General features: G+C 30.8%; 2 protein-coding genes across 2 annotated transcripts; both read right to left on the bottom strand.

Moving 5' to 3' along the window:
• Nucleotides 1–2,417: 2,417 nt before the first annotated feature.
• Nucleotides 2,418–7,469, bottom strand: LOC109858485 (putative fatty acyl-CoA reductase CG5065). Its single transcript, XM_020435796.1, has 7 exons — nucleotides 7,297–7,469; nucleotides 6,532–6,740; nucleotides 4,162–4,401; nucleotides 3,807–4,071; nucleotides 3,364–3,666; nucleotides 3,061–3,268; nucleotides 2,418–2,950 (listed from the first exon to the last, which is right to left on the bottom strand). Exons 2-7 carry the CDS (start codon nucleotides 6,730–6,732, stop codon nucleotides 2,662–2,664), a joined length of 1,506 nt encoding a protein of 501 aa, XP_020291385.1. The 5' UTR covers nucleotides 6,733–6,740; nucleotides 7,297–7,469; the 3' UTR covers nucleotides 2,418–2,661.
• Nucleotides 7,470–9,238: 1,769 nt separating this feature from the next.
• On the bottom strand, nucleotides 9,239–13,081 carry LOC109858483 (putative fatty acyl-CoA reductase CG8306). The gene is made up of 9 exons (XM_020435790.1): nucleotides 12,997–13,081; nucleotides 12,555–12,896; nucleotides 12,092–12,323; nucleotides 11,637–11,888; nucleotides 11,295–11,544; nucleotides 10,993–11,185; nucleotides 10,660–10,899; nucleotides 10,319–10,576; nucleotides 9,239–10,217 (listed from the first exon to the last, which is right to left on the bottom strand). The coding sequence occupies exons 3-9, from the start codon at nucleotides 12,281–12,283 to the stop codon at nucleotides 10,079–10,081; spliced, it is 1,524 nt and encodes a 507-aa protein (XP_020291379.1). The 5' UTR covers nucleotides 12,284–12,323; nucleotides 12,555–12,896; nucleotides 12,997–13,081; the 3' UTR covers nucleotides 9,239–10,078.
• Nucleotides 13,082–14,445: the final 1,364 nt, after the last annotated feature.

The raw sequence follows: 14,445 nt of genomic DNA, 5'->3' as shown, positions 1-14,445 counted from the left end.
AACTTTGCGGAGCGATGAAAGTAAATTAAATTTATTCGGAAATAACTCCAGAGGAAATAATGTGTTACGTCCTATTGATCAGCGATTTAAAATTACTCTACTTTGTTTCTTAACTTTTGTAAATGTATATATATATTATGATATATGATGTATATGCATGTGTGTAAATGAATCTTTTAAATAAACAAACTTTAGAAGTCTAGAAGTAAATAAAAAATAAGCATTCAGATATAATTTGTTATTTATTCAATGAATAACAAATTATATAACTTTCATAAACAAAATACTATATGTAGCCAAAAACGTGTTGTATTTAATTTACATTTCTAGTATGCTAATCATCATTGTATTTAATTTACATTTCTAGTATGCTAATCATCATCGTAATTTTTATATCGTTAATTGTTAAATTTTAATTCTTTTTTGTTTGCTTCAATCGAGTCAAGAAACGTATAATTATTGAATAAATCAATAACCAAGAACACATTTATTTAAACTCTTATTGATGATTTTTTAAACAAGTTTGTTTCCGGGTAAATAAGTTTATGTTTAAAACATCACCAATATATATATTTTTGGAGATACTCAGAATGTCAGCTTTGATCAGAAGTTTAATTTTATTATTTTGTATTAAGAAGCAACGATGTGTTTTATTTAATTTACATTTCTAGTATGCCAATCATCATCGTAATTTTTATATCGTTAATTGTTAAATTTTAATTCTTTTTTGTTTGCTTCAACCGAATCAAGAAACGTATAACTATTGAATAAATCAATAACCAAGAACATTTATTTAAACTCTTATTGATGATTTTGTAAACAAGTTTGTTTCCGGGTAAACAAGTTTATGTTTAAAACATCACCAATATATATATTTTTAGAAATACTCAGAATGTCAGCTTTGATCAGAAGTTTAATTTTATTATTTTGCATTATGAAGCAACACCGCGGACTGAGGATTTCTTTTTACAAAGTAAACGTATCGTGTATTATTTACGTATAATTGTATAGTTTTTTCTCTCGTTAGGTTTTATTTTTCAGATCGGGATCGTTCTGAACTAAAGACATTCAGATGTGCAGCGTAACTTTCGTAACTCCGCATCTCTTTTCCTCTCTCAGCTCGTTCTTTCCTCATTCAACAGCATTTGACCAGGTACATACACGCGAACTATGACGAAAGTTCTTTTACGAGCGAGTCGTGTCATCTGCGTATGTATAAACGCTATTTATTTATCTTATTACTCTGTGTGTGTCATTTTTCTTGACGAACGTTTATGTAAAAAGTGAAAATTGTGTTGAGCACACCGACCAACGTCGAACATTGAAGCGACAGAAAAGCATTTGTATTTTCGATCACTTGTTATTAGTCTATACGCGATAACTCCTTCTCTGTTTTGTTTTTGCTACATATATTTTGTGTAAAACTTTCTTTGCATTATTACATAAATTCTTTTATCGTCTATTTATCATTTTTTTTTTTATGTGTTGTTGCTTATATATAGGAAATTAGTCTTCTGTATTCGATGAAAAAAAAAAAGATCGGGGCGAGGAGAGAGAAAGAAATCTCACACGTGCTTAATTAGTTTTGTGTGTATGTGCACAAAACCTACATAATAATTAATATTAATATAATGATTAATAAAATAATTAATATAATACTTAATATTAAAAATGTGAATGTAATTTTCCGAATTTTCGCATGAAAGTAACGCATCAGGTAAGAATAAACGTTACTCTAACAGAAACATATTAAGCAACACTCCAAGGTCTCATTGTGTAAAGATGTAACACACGGAGATTATTTCTTACATCATCTCTTGGAGAGTATTCTAAAACGTCATTTTATCTTTTTTTTTTCATTAAATGTACACGGACAGGATGGCGCAGTAACGTCTATAAAGTCTTTGTATCTCGGAAACGTGCATTCCTCACACGAGAAAAAAAAGATAGTAATTATGAAGTAAATCATGTATTAATGTAATATATATATATTATAGTATCATGTATTAATGTATTATGTAATTATTAAGTTATTTACATATAAAACATTCTATTAGTGTGTAAAAGTATATTTCTAAAAACTTTGATTACAAAGTACTTACAATGTTGTGAAAACTTATCGCATAAGAGAAAACAAATCTCGAATCAAAATTAATTTTTAATTTCGCTCGAACAACAAAGCACGAACACGTTGTCATGTGTAAAATATATCGTGTGTTTTATTAGAATACATACATCAAGTTGTGGAAAATAAAGTCTGATAAACCATTTGTTTAAACATTTGCGTTGGAAAGTATCGATTAAATTTTATAAACAAATATAATAAACAAACAGTTAGTATATATGATGAGACGAAATTACAAATAATACATATCATATGGCATTAATATATAAAGATACGTATATAATATATATATATATGTATATATATATATGTATATATATATATATTATATAACGAAATATATATATATATATAAGGAACGACAAGAATCGGCTTTTGCCCAAACAATTACTCCTTACTGTCAATCTTTCGTTCCGTATATTTATGTTAATTAAGTCTATTTAAGTAAACTTAAATAGACTAAAACTTTAAGTAAACTTAAATAGACTAAGGAGTAATTGTTCGGGCAAAAGCTGATTCTTGTCGTTCCTCATATATTAGATCAGTGTCGCCGTAATAGATTTAGTAGAGGACATCCAGGTGTACATCAAATAGACGATAAAAATTCCGAATAGTAATTTGAGCAGACAATCGGCGAGATACAGATACATCAAAACCCGTTTCGCGCGTGGTAGCGTTGACGGATGTTCCTTCAAACAGTATTGTCTCACACCTAAAATGTAATTCAACACGTACTCGTTCCAACTGAATAACTTCGTGTCCATAAAAAATGTATCTCTATCTGATGGGCATAATCGTTGTTGCAGGTCGCGCAGATTGTCGTTGCTGCAATTAAATTGATTATCAGCACAACCGAGAACGTGTGAAAGACGTGCGTTGTTGAGAACTTAAAACAAAATAAATAAATAAATATTGTAATAAATTTAGCTTCTTGCCGAAAGATCCACTGCTTCATGGTGTAGTACTGCAACAATTCTAATCCGGTCTTCACTCGATTTTGCACTCGTATTAAAAAGGGTTTTTTTCCGGTCAGAAGTAGCAGACTATCCAAGAAATAAGCGGGTATAATGTGAAACAATATAACGGCGAGCCAATGTAATATCTTTGAGGAAGTTAATCTCCCACCGGGATACCAAAGCAGCTCTGAAATAAATTTCGAGAAAACAACGAGCGATCAAGTTTCATCGACCAAAAAAAATGTAAACTTGAATTAACATAGTTGATATATTATTTCTTACGCGAGAAGGGATTGTTGAGCGTGTGTTTCTTGCCGATTTCTAAAGCATTGCCCCACGATATCAGATTTTCCTTGTTCGCCGTGGCGTTTAAAAATATTGGCTTGTTGGATTTCTCCGTTCCAACGTGCCAGGCGAAGGCGATTATGGCGTTTACTGCCATATCGCAGGGTATCATGTCAACTGACAAGTTCGCGTTGCAGAGCATAGATCGTATTACTCCTTTACCCGCGCCGACAATTAATCCGGTCGGGCCGTTCATATTGTCTACCCAGCCGGGCGCGGGTTCCTTCCAAGAGGCTCCCACTACAAAATCGAGAAAGTAGCGATCGCTGCTAATGATAATAGAATATATATAACAGAATATATGTATAATAAAATATTATAATGTATATTCACTTAAAAAAAAGAGAAAAAAAACAATCGGATAAAAAAGGACTCCTTACCGATTGACGGTCGTATAACTCCTACGGGTAGTCCACATTTCGACACAAAGTTCTCACTGAGTGACTTGCTGTAGGCGTACGTATTCGGTTGATCTCCCAACAACTGTTGTTGTATTATCTCTAACGTCTGATCCGGCATCGCGTTTACTATGTTCACGATGGTTTCCGGCGAAACGTTGGTTGGATAAGCACGTTCTTCCAATTCGGACTCGCCGCATTGGCAAAAAGACGTCGAAACGTGAATGAACGATTCTAGCATAGGCATCTGCAAGATAGACACGAATGTACGTACATACATATATATTTATTTTTTAATAAGTAACGACGTGATTAACGTATCCGATCTGATTTTCACCTGTTTTGCTAACGTCACGACATTCATAGTGCCCATGGTATTTGTTTTGACGGCGTCTTTCAGCGACAAATCGAATCTAACGTTAGCGGCCATGTGGAAAACTACGGAAACTCGACTGGTGACACGTTCCCTGTCCGTGACAGATAGAGAAAGTCCGTCTTCCACCATGTCGCTGTTTATCACTATCAGTTTCTTTAATCGCTCCGGATGCTGTTTTTTAAGAATTCTAAATGGCTCTTGCTGCAATTAACGGTGTTTTTATAATAAAATTGTTAAATGAAATTTTTTGTCATCGATGTTTTGTTCAAAAAACCTGTTTTGTGAGAAGTCAAAAAACGTGCAACTCCCGGAAAGTCGCACGAGAAATTAATTAATTTCAACTGTTTTGATTTATTCGACAACTGTTTGAAGCAAATTTTTTTGACGGTATTAGTAAAAAAACAAAATGCTTAAATATTGAATGCGCGCTGACGAACAAAGCACGATTCAAGGATAAAAGTTTGTTTTATCGAAACTCATATTTCTATTTACGTAAAACGTGATGAGGTAATTTAAAAATTTTTGACAATATATCGATGTCTCAAGGATTATGTTTAATTCTTCTCCGCGAGAATATCCTACTATATTACGTGCATATACACTCATCACACGATGACGTAGCTTCTTTTTGTAAAACTTTTTTTTGTAACGCACTTTGTTCTACTCTAACTTTCACTAAACTTTTTAAGACGTCGTCTCGGATCCTTTGTCGTAATATTCATATTGCGAGCGATACAATAAAACAATATAAATATAAATGACTATAACAAATGAATATAAATGATTATAAAACTGAATATAAACGTTTATTATTGTGAGAGATCAGCACGAATTTTTTTATTTACTTGCGCGGTGATGTCAAAGAAGATAACAGCAAACACGCTTATCTACGCAATGTCGCTGCATAATAATATAATATCGCCTAGTGCTACAAGCGATAAAGAAATACGTCAATATATGATATATTGACGTATTTCTCGTATGTGTCTACCTAAGTATGATTTTTTTTCTAATCTTTAATTGCTTTTTAGTGGGGATAAAGATTTTTTTATCTCTTATTGACGTATATATACGTATTTCTCGTATGCGTCGCTACCTAAGTATGATTTTTTTTCTAATCTTTAATTGCTTTTTAGTGGGGATAAAGATTTTCTTATCTCTTATTGACGTATTTCTCGTATGTGTCGCTACCTAGTATGGTATATTACTATACCTAGGTATAAAGAAAATCTTTATCCCCACTAAAAAGCAATTAAAGATTAGAAAAAAAATCAATTATCCCCACTAAAAAGCAATTAAAGATTAAAAAAAAATCATACTTAGGTAGCGACACATACGAGATGTCGCAACACATTCAACACCTTTAGCAGATAATCATTATAAACAGCCAGTATGAAACATTACAATGTTAGAGAGAGTGAGAGAGAGAGAGGAAGAGAGAGGAAAATATTTCGAATTATAATAAATCTCGACTTACACGAGTGAATAATCGCAACACCTTATAATGTCAAGAAAGGTGTATTGCGTGTTGTGCACATTGCTTCACTATTCGTCGAAGTTATTTTAACGATAGTGCATTCACTAAAGAAATCGTAATGCAGATCGTTTCCATTTCTCAACAGAAACGCGTATGCTTTTGCGTGTAGTACGTATGGTTATCGAACGTTTTCACTTGTACCGATAATTTAATGGCGCATAAATTACATGTTTTTATATTACATAAATATATGTGCATATACAGGAGCACGTTAAAAAAAAAATCTGATATTTATTTGTACACAACAAAACTCACCGCTTCCTCATTGCAGATACATTGCAATTCAATTTTTCTCAATTTAGCACTTTGTACTTATATTTAAATGCTTGCAAATTCAATAGAAATAAATATTAAATTTTAAATGTTAATTTATATAAGATTTTGTGCGTGTATAAGATATTCGAATTGATTTCATGTTAATGCACTGTTTTTAATGAAGTAATTTAGTAATTATTTGAAAGTTTAACAAAGGACACGCGCATAGCGTCAAGTTTATGAAATTGCAACGAAGCCAACCGTGACGCAATATATGTAATATATTTTTTACATACTTGGGTAATTTCTTTTTTTCAAAAAGTTGAGATAAAACAAAACTGATAAAAACAGAAAACATAAGATAAATCTTATTTAAGAAATACATTTTGGTGAGAGAGAGAGAGAGAGAGAGAGAGAGAGAGAGAGAGAGAGAGAGACAGAGAAAACGTATTAAATTTAGTAAAATATCTATAAAAAACATAACAATATTTTAAAAAGAAAGTATATGCATTTATGCATAACAAGACGTGTTGTAATACCTGCAGTATGAGTTGCAATCTTGTCTGTGAATCGATGTTTTTCTTTTTTCTAATTAGTAAATAGATATTGCCAATATCGGGACAAGTTATCAGTAATTTAGCAATTAGAACCTTTCCCATGAATCCGGTACCTCCGGTGACAAGAACATTTTTATTGGAAAACCAATCAGATATCGAGGAGAATTTTTGGGTTATTTCCATTTTAAAAACTGAAAGATATACAAGCAAAGCAGTGACAGTTTGCCATGTATTTTCTCGCGGTTCAATAAAAAAAACTAAAACACTATTGAAGCCACTTAAGAGAAATTGTGTTTCACAGAATTCCAGTAAAACAATTTTCTACAATTTTCTACATGTTTAAACAAGAGAATAAAAGAACCGAAAGAAAAAATATTGTGGTGAAAACAATTTCCAGAATGTTTCGTTTTCAAAAAGAGAACTTTTGTTTACAATATTTAGTACATTTTTTAAACTTGTTTTATATTACAAATTTGAACAATTCTTAGATAAAAAATAATAACGTTCCGAATAAATGGGAGCAAATTTTTCCGAGTTTTTTATACATGTAAATTATATGAAATACTTTGAGATTTCTCACTTTCTACTCTAAAAAGAAAAATGTATATGTAATTTGTTTCAAATTTATTTTTAAATTTCAGATATAAAAAACTTATAAATTTCTGAGAAAATTTTCTTTGTGGCTAAGAGATTATTATTACTTATTTAAATATTATGTGTCACGAGATATATATTACGTATACTTACTGTATTTGCAAAAACTTATGAAATTTGCAAAAACTTTTTGATACACAGGAAATTTCAAAATAGTAATTTAAATCACGAAAAAATAAGAATAAAAATTCCAACAATTCGGAAACCACAAGAAAACGTCACTTAAAAGGAACTCTGTCTCTCAGAGCAGGTTGTGTCGGACTAGACTTTGTTGGACAACTGACCGTTTGATCAATTCTCTCTTTTTCTCGATTTCACCTTCCCTTCCAAAGCAAATGGTCGAAGGCAATAATGAATTCTTCGCATTCTCCTTTTTCCTTCCTCTTATATTAGAAAATTAAAATAAGTGATTTAATTCTCTATTTTAATGGCACTGGAATTTGCATTTTTAAATAAATACGTATTTATAAACTTAATAATAAATGCATATTTATTATTAAGTTTTGCATGAAACTCTTAAGAATTATATTGTTTTAACAATTCATGAAAAGTTTAGGCTCTTACGTTTCAAATTCTTGCTGCGGAATAATTTATATATATTTATGTTTCTTTTTGTCTAAATTTTTACACGTGAGTTTGAAATGAATTTTCAATTCCTAAGTTCATATAGGATGAACTTTCACCGGTGTGAATTAACAAATTAATATTTATAAAGAGTTGCTCTCAAATTGGTGAATTCAATTAACAATTAAGTAGAAGAGATTATTATTAACTACGTAATTAACGCAATAGGTTTGAAATATCTAAGAAATTAAGTTAAATATCTCGAACTATATATGTAATACATAGCAGGTATATTATGCATATGTATGAATGTATCAAACACATAGTTAATATTTATTTTACAAAACAAATACCTCAGCGCTTAGTACGCGCTTTGTGATTATTGCTTGTCATCAATATATACTTTCATATTTGCAATAGATTTACAAAAACAAGTTACAATTACAAATAATAAGTGCTTAGCTCACGTGCTAAGTTCTGCTGAAAGCAGCCGATATGTCATAAAACTAATGTAACAATTAACTAAGTGCCACTAACTTCAAAACATCAGACAGTTTTTGACGGCCCAGTAATTTCGCAGGTTAAAAAGAATGTGTAAGTGATATTGAAAAAGAAGAAGTGTGAGCTTGCATATAATTGCCGCTGGCTTTAATTTTCATTTTATTTCGTTAGCGTTAATACGATGAGTATGTATGTAAAAAAAACAAATAGTCTTATATTTCTTTATACATACTGTGTATACTTTATATACATACTGTGTTCAACTTAACGAAAAAATATATAATCGAATTGATTTGTATTCGAGTCGAGATCACTACGTACAATACTATAAAAAAAATTATGCAGTAAAAGGCAAGCAAAATGCAAAATAACGACATTTGCATTACGATCTCGTGAATCAGAGTTTTTTAAGACGAGAAGTAAGGACAAAAATGGAAGGCTGGATTGAATGATTTTCTTATGTCTTACGCGTTATGCATTATGCAAAAGTTTGTACTTTGGATCTAACAAAGAATTTTGTTCGTCACAAAACAAACATGATTTCTTCCGAATGTAAGATATTTATTTAAGTAAATGGACGTGCAGAGACATCTCAAAATGACTCAAAAGAAAGCAATCAAACATAAAAATATATTTCTTTGTACATAAATAATATTTATATTTTTAATATTTATAAATAATATTTATATTAATATTAATATTTTATATTTATATTTTTTTCTGGTTTTTTTGTTTTTATTTGTAACACTGACATTTTCGGCATCTCTCTTCTCTCCACTATTCATTCTTGGATTTAACATCAGTAATATATTTGAAAATCTTAGGGGCAATATTAATTTTAATACTGTTGCTAAATTAAATGAATGATCGCGTTATTAATACCGCACATTTATTTTTTATTAGTTCGCACTTCAGGTAAAACTGCAACAAAATTCAATGATAATAAAAAAAAGTCAATAAGAACTAAACGCTGATTATAGCTGCATACAAAGTTGCATTTTATTATGTGATAAATCCAAAATAAGTATACATATAAAGATGTAAAATACAAATATTTAATACTGCAAGCAATATTTAACAAAACATTTAAAATGAATGATATATATTAAAACATATAAGTGTCAAGTAAAAAACCACCCAAACTACCCCCAAAAATCCTGTAAAAAAACTCCAAAAGATACCCAAACAGATTTTTAATAAACAATAAATGTTTATTTAAATGCTAATAAATATGGCACATCTCCTATTTCACGTGAAAAAATTTCAGCCGACTTTATTAAGCCGTAAGCGTTTTTTTTTTCTATTATATTTTTAAAAACAAAATAAATCACGAGATTTATATAGCAAATATTATTATTTTGTTATTGTTAATTTTTACCAAATATATAGTTAAAGAATATATGGTACAATGCTTATTGGTTTTCTTGAAATATAGAACAGGAGAAGCACCATACTTCGACCGCTGCGCTACAAAATGCTCCGAAACATCATTCTACTTTTATTTTTTATTGAATGTAGATAAAGATAGAACGTTTTCTCGAAGCATCGTTAACGCTACATTGACCGTAGGTTTCTTTGACACGTGCGCCTTTTTGAAGCCCGCCTCTTCGATTAATTCAAATGTGATTGAACGTTTTTATTATTTTGAGAGCTTCGACATACAAAAGTCTAATAAAAGTGATCTCTCGAAAAATAGAGAGTGTCATGTGTCATCCTATACATGGACCAAGTATAAAACAAGTCAATATGGACCAATACTAATCTAATATATGCATAATTGAAGAGGCTGTACGTAGACGTTACGTTACATTTATATTTGATTGAAAAGCAAATATACTAGTGGTACGACCATAGCAGTTTTTGTCCATGTTGTACCCAAGGATATCTTAACCAACCACCAGATCAACGTAAATACAGCAGCTTGTACACCCAGATTAGCAAATAGCAATCTGCAAATACAAATAATAATGATGTGATCAATACAATCAAGTTGCAATATTTAGTTTCACGATAAATGAGACATTGATACACAGACAAAGTATGTGCTTACATTTTATTCTTGAAACGTGCTTTTGGTAAAGAGTTCGGAGATTCCTTATGTAGATACGTCCTGATACCTCTTGCCAAGCCTATAAAAAAGTCTCTCCAGTCTAACGATTTAATATCTAACGTAAACAATTCTTGGTCAGTGGACGACAATGATTCATGCAACTGGAGTATACGTGGATTGTTGAACTTCCATTCTTGAAAGATAAATTTTTCAAGGCGACTTAACGAGCTATTGACGTTTGTATGTAAACGAACAAGACTGAAAAAATATATTTGCATTTTTTTAAATATACACAATTCTGATGCGAATATATATAGTGTTTGTGATATATCAAAACTTACATTCGACGGCCACCGCATAACCCTATAATTGTATCAAAAATGTACGCGGGAATAAAATGCACAAAAATGGCCGAGATTTTGAACAAAAAGATCGATGGTAAAAACTTGAGGTACGGATACCACACTGCATTCTGCAATGGATACTTGTGTAGTATTGTGTTTATATCCTTTTCTACGTTTTGCCAACGAAAAGGATTGCACGTGCTGGATGTGCAGTGATACACCTTTACTCCCTGATCACTGAAATTATTTACGCGAACGTTCGATTTAAACATTTTTCTCGTCTTTTTTCTATGACAATAAACAGTTCATTGATATTTCTTTTAAAATTACCTATCACGATCGATATTGTAAGCCGAGACAATTAGACTATTCACTACTATATCTATTGGAATGTAATCATAAATCAGATCAGGTGCAACTGGCAGTCTTCTCACAATACCTTTACTTGCACCCATTAAAAAACCTTGTGGACCATTTTTTGATATTGTCCATCCTGGAACTGGCTCCTTCCATGCTCCTATTACTAAATACACAATATCAAATTTAAACTAACAATAAGATAAAAGACAAAAATTATATATAAAATATATACATAAAACGTATTTGTTGGATAAAAGCAAGCATAAACTTACTCATTGATGGACGCACAATAGTTGCTGGAAATCCTGCATTCACTATTTCATGTTCAGCCAAGTGTTTAGTTAAAGTATACGGATTTCCGTGGCCATTCAATATCTCTGGGGTTTTCTCATTTAAAGTTGCAATGTCTAATGTATCCACCAATTTTATAAGTGAATTTGCATCTATTGGTACAGGATATACTTTCTCATCTACATTCTGCCACATAGTACTGACATATGCGCTAGAGACATACACCAACACCTGTACAACAGATATGAAATACACAAGTTTATTTACAAGTTATAACAGTAAAGTTTGGCACAAATTAATTTACAATTTATCACATATCTTACTTTGAGATATTTAATTTCCCGACAGAGTTCAATGATTCTGCGTGTTCCCAACAAATTAATATTTGTTGTAGTTTTCAAATCAGCTTCAAAGTCCAATGTGGCAGCTGAGTGAAAAACAACTTGTATATTATTTATTAAAGTTGTTCGATCTTCTGAGGACAGACCTAAATTGTCTTCGCCAATGTCACCAGGAATTGCAATCAATTTCTTGAACAGGTTTGTTTGATTCTCTTCTCTTAACCTATCAAAAACCTACACAAAGAAAATTATGATACAGCAATTATGATATTACATATTAGGTTTGTTGTTGTTTTTTTTTCCTTAAACTGGCTGCACTAGTTCAAAGTCTATCTTTTTTTATCCATATTAGAAAAAAAAAACATAGACTGTGAACTAGTGCAATCAGTTCAAGGAAAAAAAAACAATCCTATTGTGTCTTAACACACATTACTTACCGAATTCTTTGTTAATTCTTCCAGTCTTTCTGTGATTTGCTTTCCCTTCTTCGGTCGTATTAATAAATAAATGTTATTAATTTTGGGACAACATCTCAGGAGTTTCTCCACCAAGCTGACTCCAACAAAACCAGTGCCACCAGTGATAAATATATTTTTCTCGTTGTAGAAATCCGCTACTTGCGACGACATGATGTTTGTTTTTTGACACTGTTTTTCACTATGCTACTTTCTGCGTTCGAAACAAATATAAATTTTAGAAGACGAGCTATTATGTGACAAGTATTTTGTTTTGTTTTTTTTGTTTTTGCAGTCTAAACACAGATATTAAGCAGAAGAAGAGGAAAGAAATAGAAAGAGCACAAAAGTGCAATCACGAGAGAACGAACTATATATAATTGTTAACATTTTAATTAACTCTTTTTTTTGAAAGCGATACACGTCGATTTCGAATGATACTTACTCAGACGTGTCAATACTGCCAATGCTCTAGGATTTGTAGCATTCGCGCGAGAAGTGGTTCGAATAATATTGCAGCAGATAAATGAAAGACGAAAAACTGTCAACACAGATAGAGCACGATCAGCACTGATGGCAGTGATGGCACGAAACACGAGCGACACGAAATTCGCCTCGAATTGCCCCTCTCAAGATGGGAACTCTTTTCACAGCATTCCAACTGTATATTAAGCAAGTGACTGCGCTACTAACTGCGCAACACCAGGTTTACCTTACAACAACACGCTTATTTGCATGGTGATGAAAAAAGAAGATAACGTGTTTTTCCAGAGCGAAGTAAGAACAACTATAAGGACATCAATTAAATTTAAAATACATAATCCTTGATCGCAACTTCATAGATCACAAATAATAGAGAAATAATAGGAAATTTCTTCAAAACTTACATATAAAGATTTCGGTTTTTTTTTTTTGCCTAAAAAGAAAGGAAACTTGGCGTTTCGTGCACGCAAGCCCGGTGCGCTATAATGAAGCAAAACCAGTTATGTTATGTAATTACTTGACATATAGTTGGTTTCGGAAAAAGAAAATTCTTTTTTTCTTAAAATAAATTATTCAAGACGATTTATCTTGTACTCGCGATATTTTGCAACATTTTTTAACAAAGATGTTATTATCTAGTTTATTTTTGCTGATTTGTGATCTAGCTCGCCGTTTTACACATAATTGATCGATAATTGCTTTAACATTTACATATTTTTTCTTTATTTACATATAAAATTTCATGCGTAATACGGAATGCATGAATGTTAGTTATACATGAATATTAATAACTGATAAAATTACAAATAATTTATTTGAGCAACAAAAAGAGATCTTTTAATAGTTATTATAACGATTAAGTTAAAACATTTATACATTGTAATATTAATGTTGATTAATGAATTACTTCATAATGTTGATTCAACTTTACTATCCCGGTAAAAAATTTTTCATATATACTTATACACAAATTAAAATTATTATATCTAATTATGCAAATTTATATGTGTGTGTGCCGAATATGTCCATACAATTTTATACATGGAAAATTTTTTATCGGGTAAGTATCTATATATATACACTTTGTTATTTCTTGTGCGTCCGTGTTGCAGTTGTTTACGCAGCAATTTATCTTCCGCATATTTTTTTCGCTTTCTACAATGTGGTTTAAATATATTACGGTTGAAAAAATCTTAGAAACTTACATTCACAACTTGTTTAGAGCATTAGCAGCTGATCTATACACATTATATGAAAAATACATATTATGTAATATGTATATTTTTTATTTATATTGATGTATATATTTATATTTAAAATGTTAAACGCTGATAGTATATATACACATATATATATATTTTTGTTGATATGTTATTCTTGTGTCGAGTCGCACATTAGAATGAGAGAAATTGTCACATGTGGCATTTACATAAGATTCCATTAAGTAAGAAAAATAGCTTCGTGTCGGAGACACTTTCTATTTAATAGTAGGAATTTAAGAGAGAAAATTATTCTCGCACTTCGAAGAGAGAGGCAAGATATAGAGCATGTAATAAGACACCAAAGGTCGATCTCACATCATATCCGATTCAAATCTATAATTATTTAAATCTGCAATAGACGTCGTAAGCTTTAAGCTGGCGACTTTTTCAGCTTCTTGTCCAAAAAAATAACATGTCTTATTACATGTCAGAATATGTATTTTCACAACACAATATGTTTATTTGTTACTAAACAAGGTCCGCGAAATGTCTCCGTTTAAAAAAAACCACCAACCGGTTTAAAATTTTTACCAACAAGATTTTAATGCTATAGTTTTTAATGAATAAACATTTTATTACGTATATTTTATA

This window comes from Pseudomyrmex gracilis, unplaced genomic scaffold, assembly GCF_002006095.1.
Source record: "Pseudomyrmex gracilis isolate BER0280 unplaced genomic scaffold, ASM200609v1 scaffold_206, whole genome shotgun sequence".
Taxonomy (NCBI): Eukaryota; Metazoa; Arthropoda; class Insecta; order Hymenoptera; family Formicidae; genus Pseudomyrmex; species Pseudomyrmex gracilis.
This window is presented reverse-complemented; position numbering and strand designations above follow the sequence as displayed.

Bases quoted from the DNA above. Each gene is read 5' to 3' on its own strand.
- LOC109858485 (XM_020435796.1), bottom strand. From the start codon at position 6,732: ATGGAAATAACCCAAAAATTCTCCTCGATATCTGATTGGTTTTCCAAT. The intron at 3,269-3,363 runs GTAAGAAATAAT...AATTTATTTCAG, and splicing joins GCTCAACAATCCCTTCTCGC to AGCTGCTTTGGTATCCCGGT. The intron at 2,951-3,060 runs GCAAGAAGCTAA...ATTTAATTGCAG, and splicing joins ATGAAGCAGTGGATCTTTCG to CAACGACAATCTGCGCGACC.
- LOC109858483 (XM_020435790.1), bottom strand. From the start codon at position 12,283: ATGTCGTCGCAAGTAGCGGATTTCTACAACGAGAAAAATATATTTATC. The intron at 11,186-11,294 runs GTAAGTTTATGC...TTGTGTATTTAG, and splicing joins TATTGTGCGTCCATCAATGA to TAATAGGAGCATGGAAGGAG. The intron at 10,900-10,992 runs GTAATTTTAAAA...AAATAATTTCAG, and splicing joins TACAATATCGATCGTGATAG to TGATCAGGGAGTAAAGGTGT.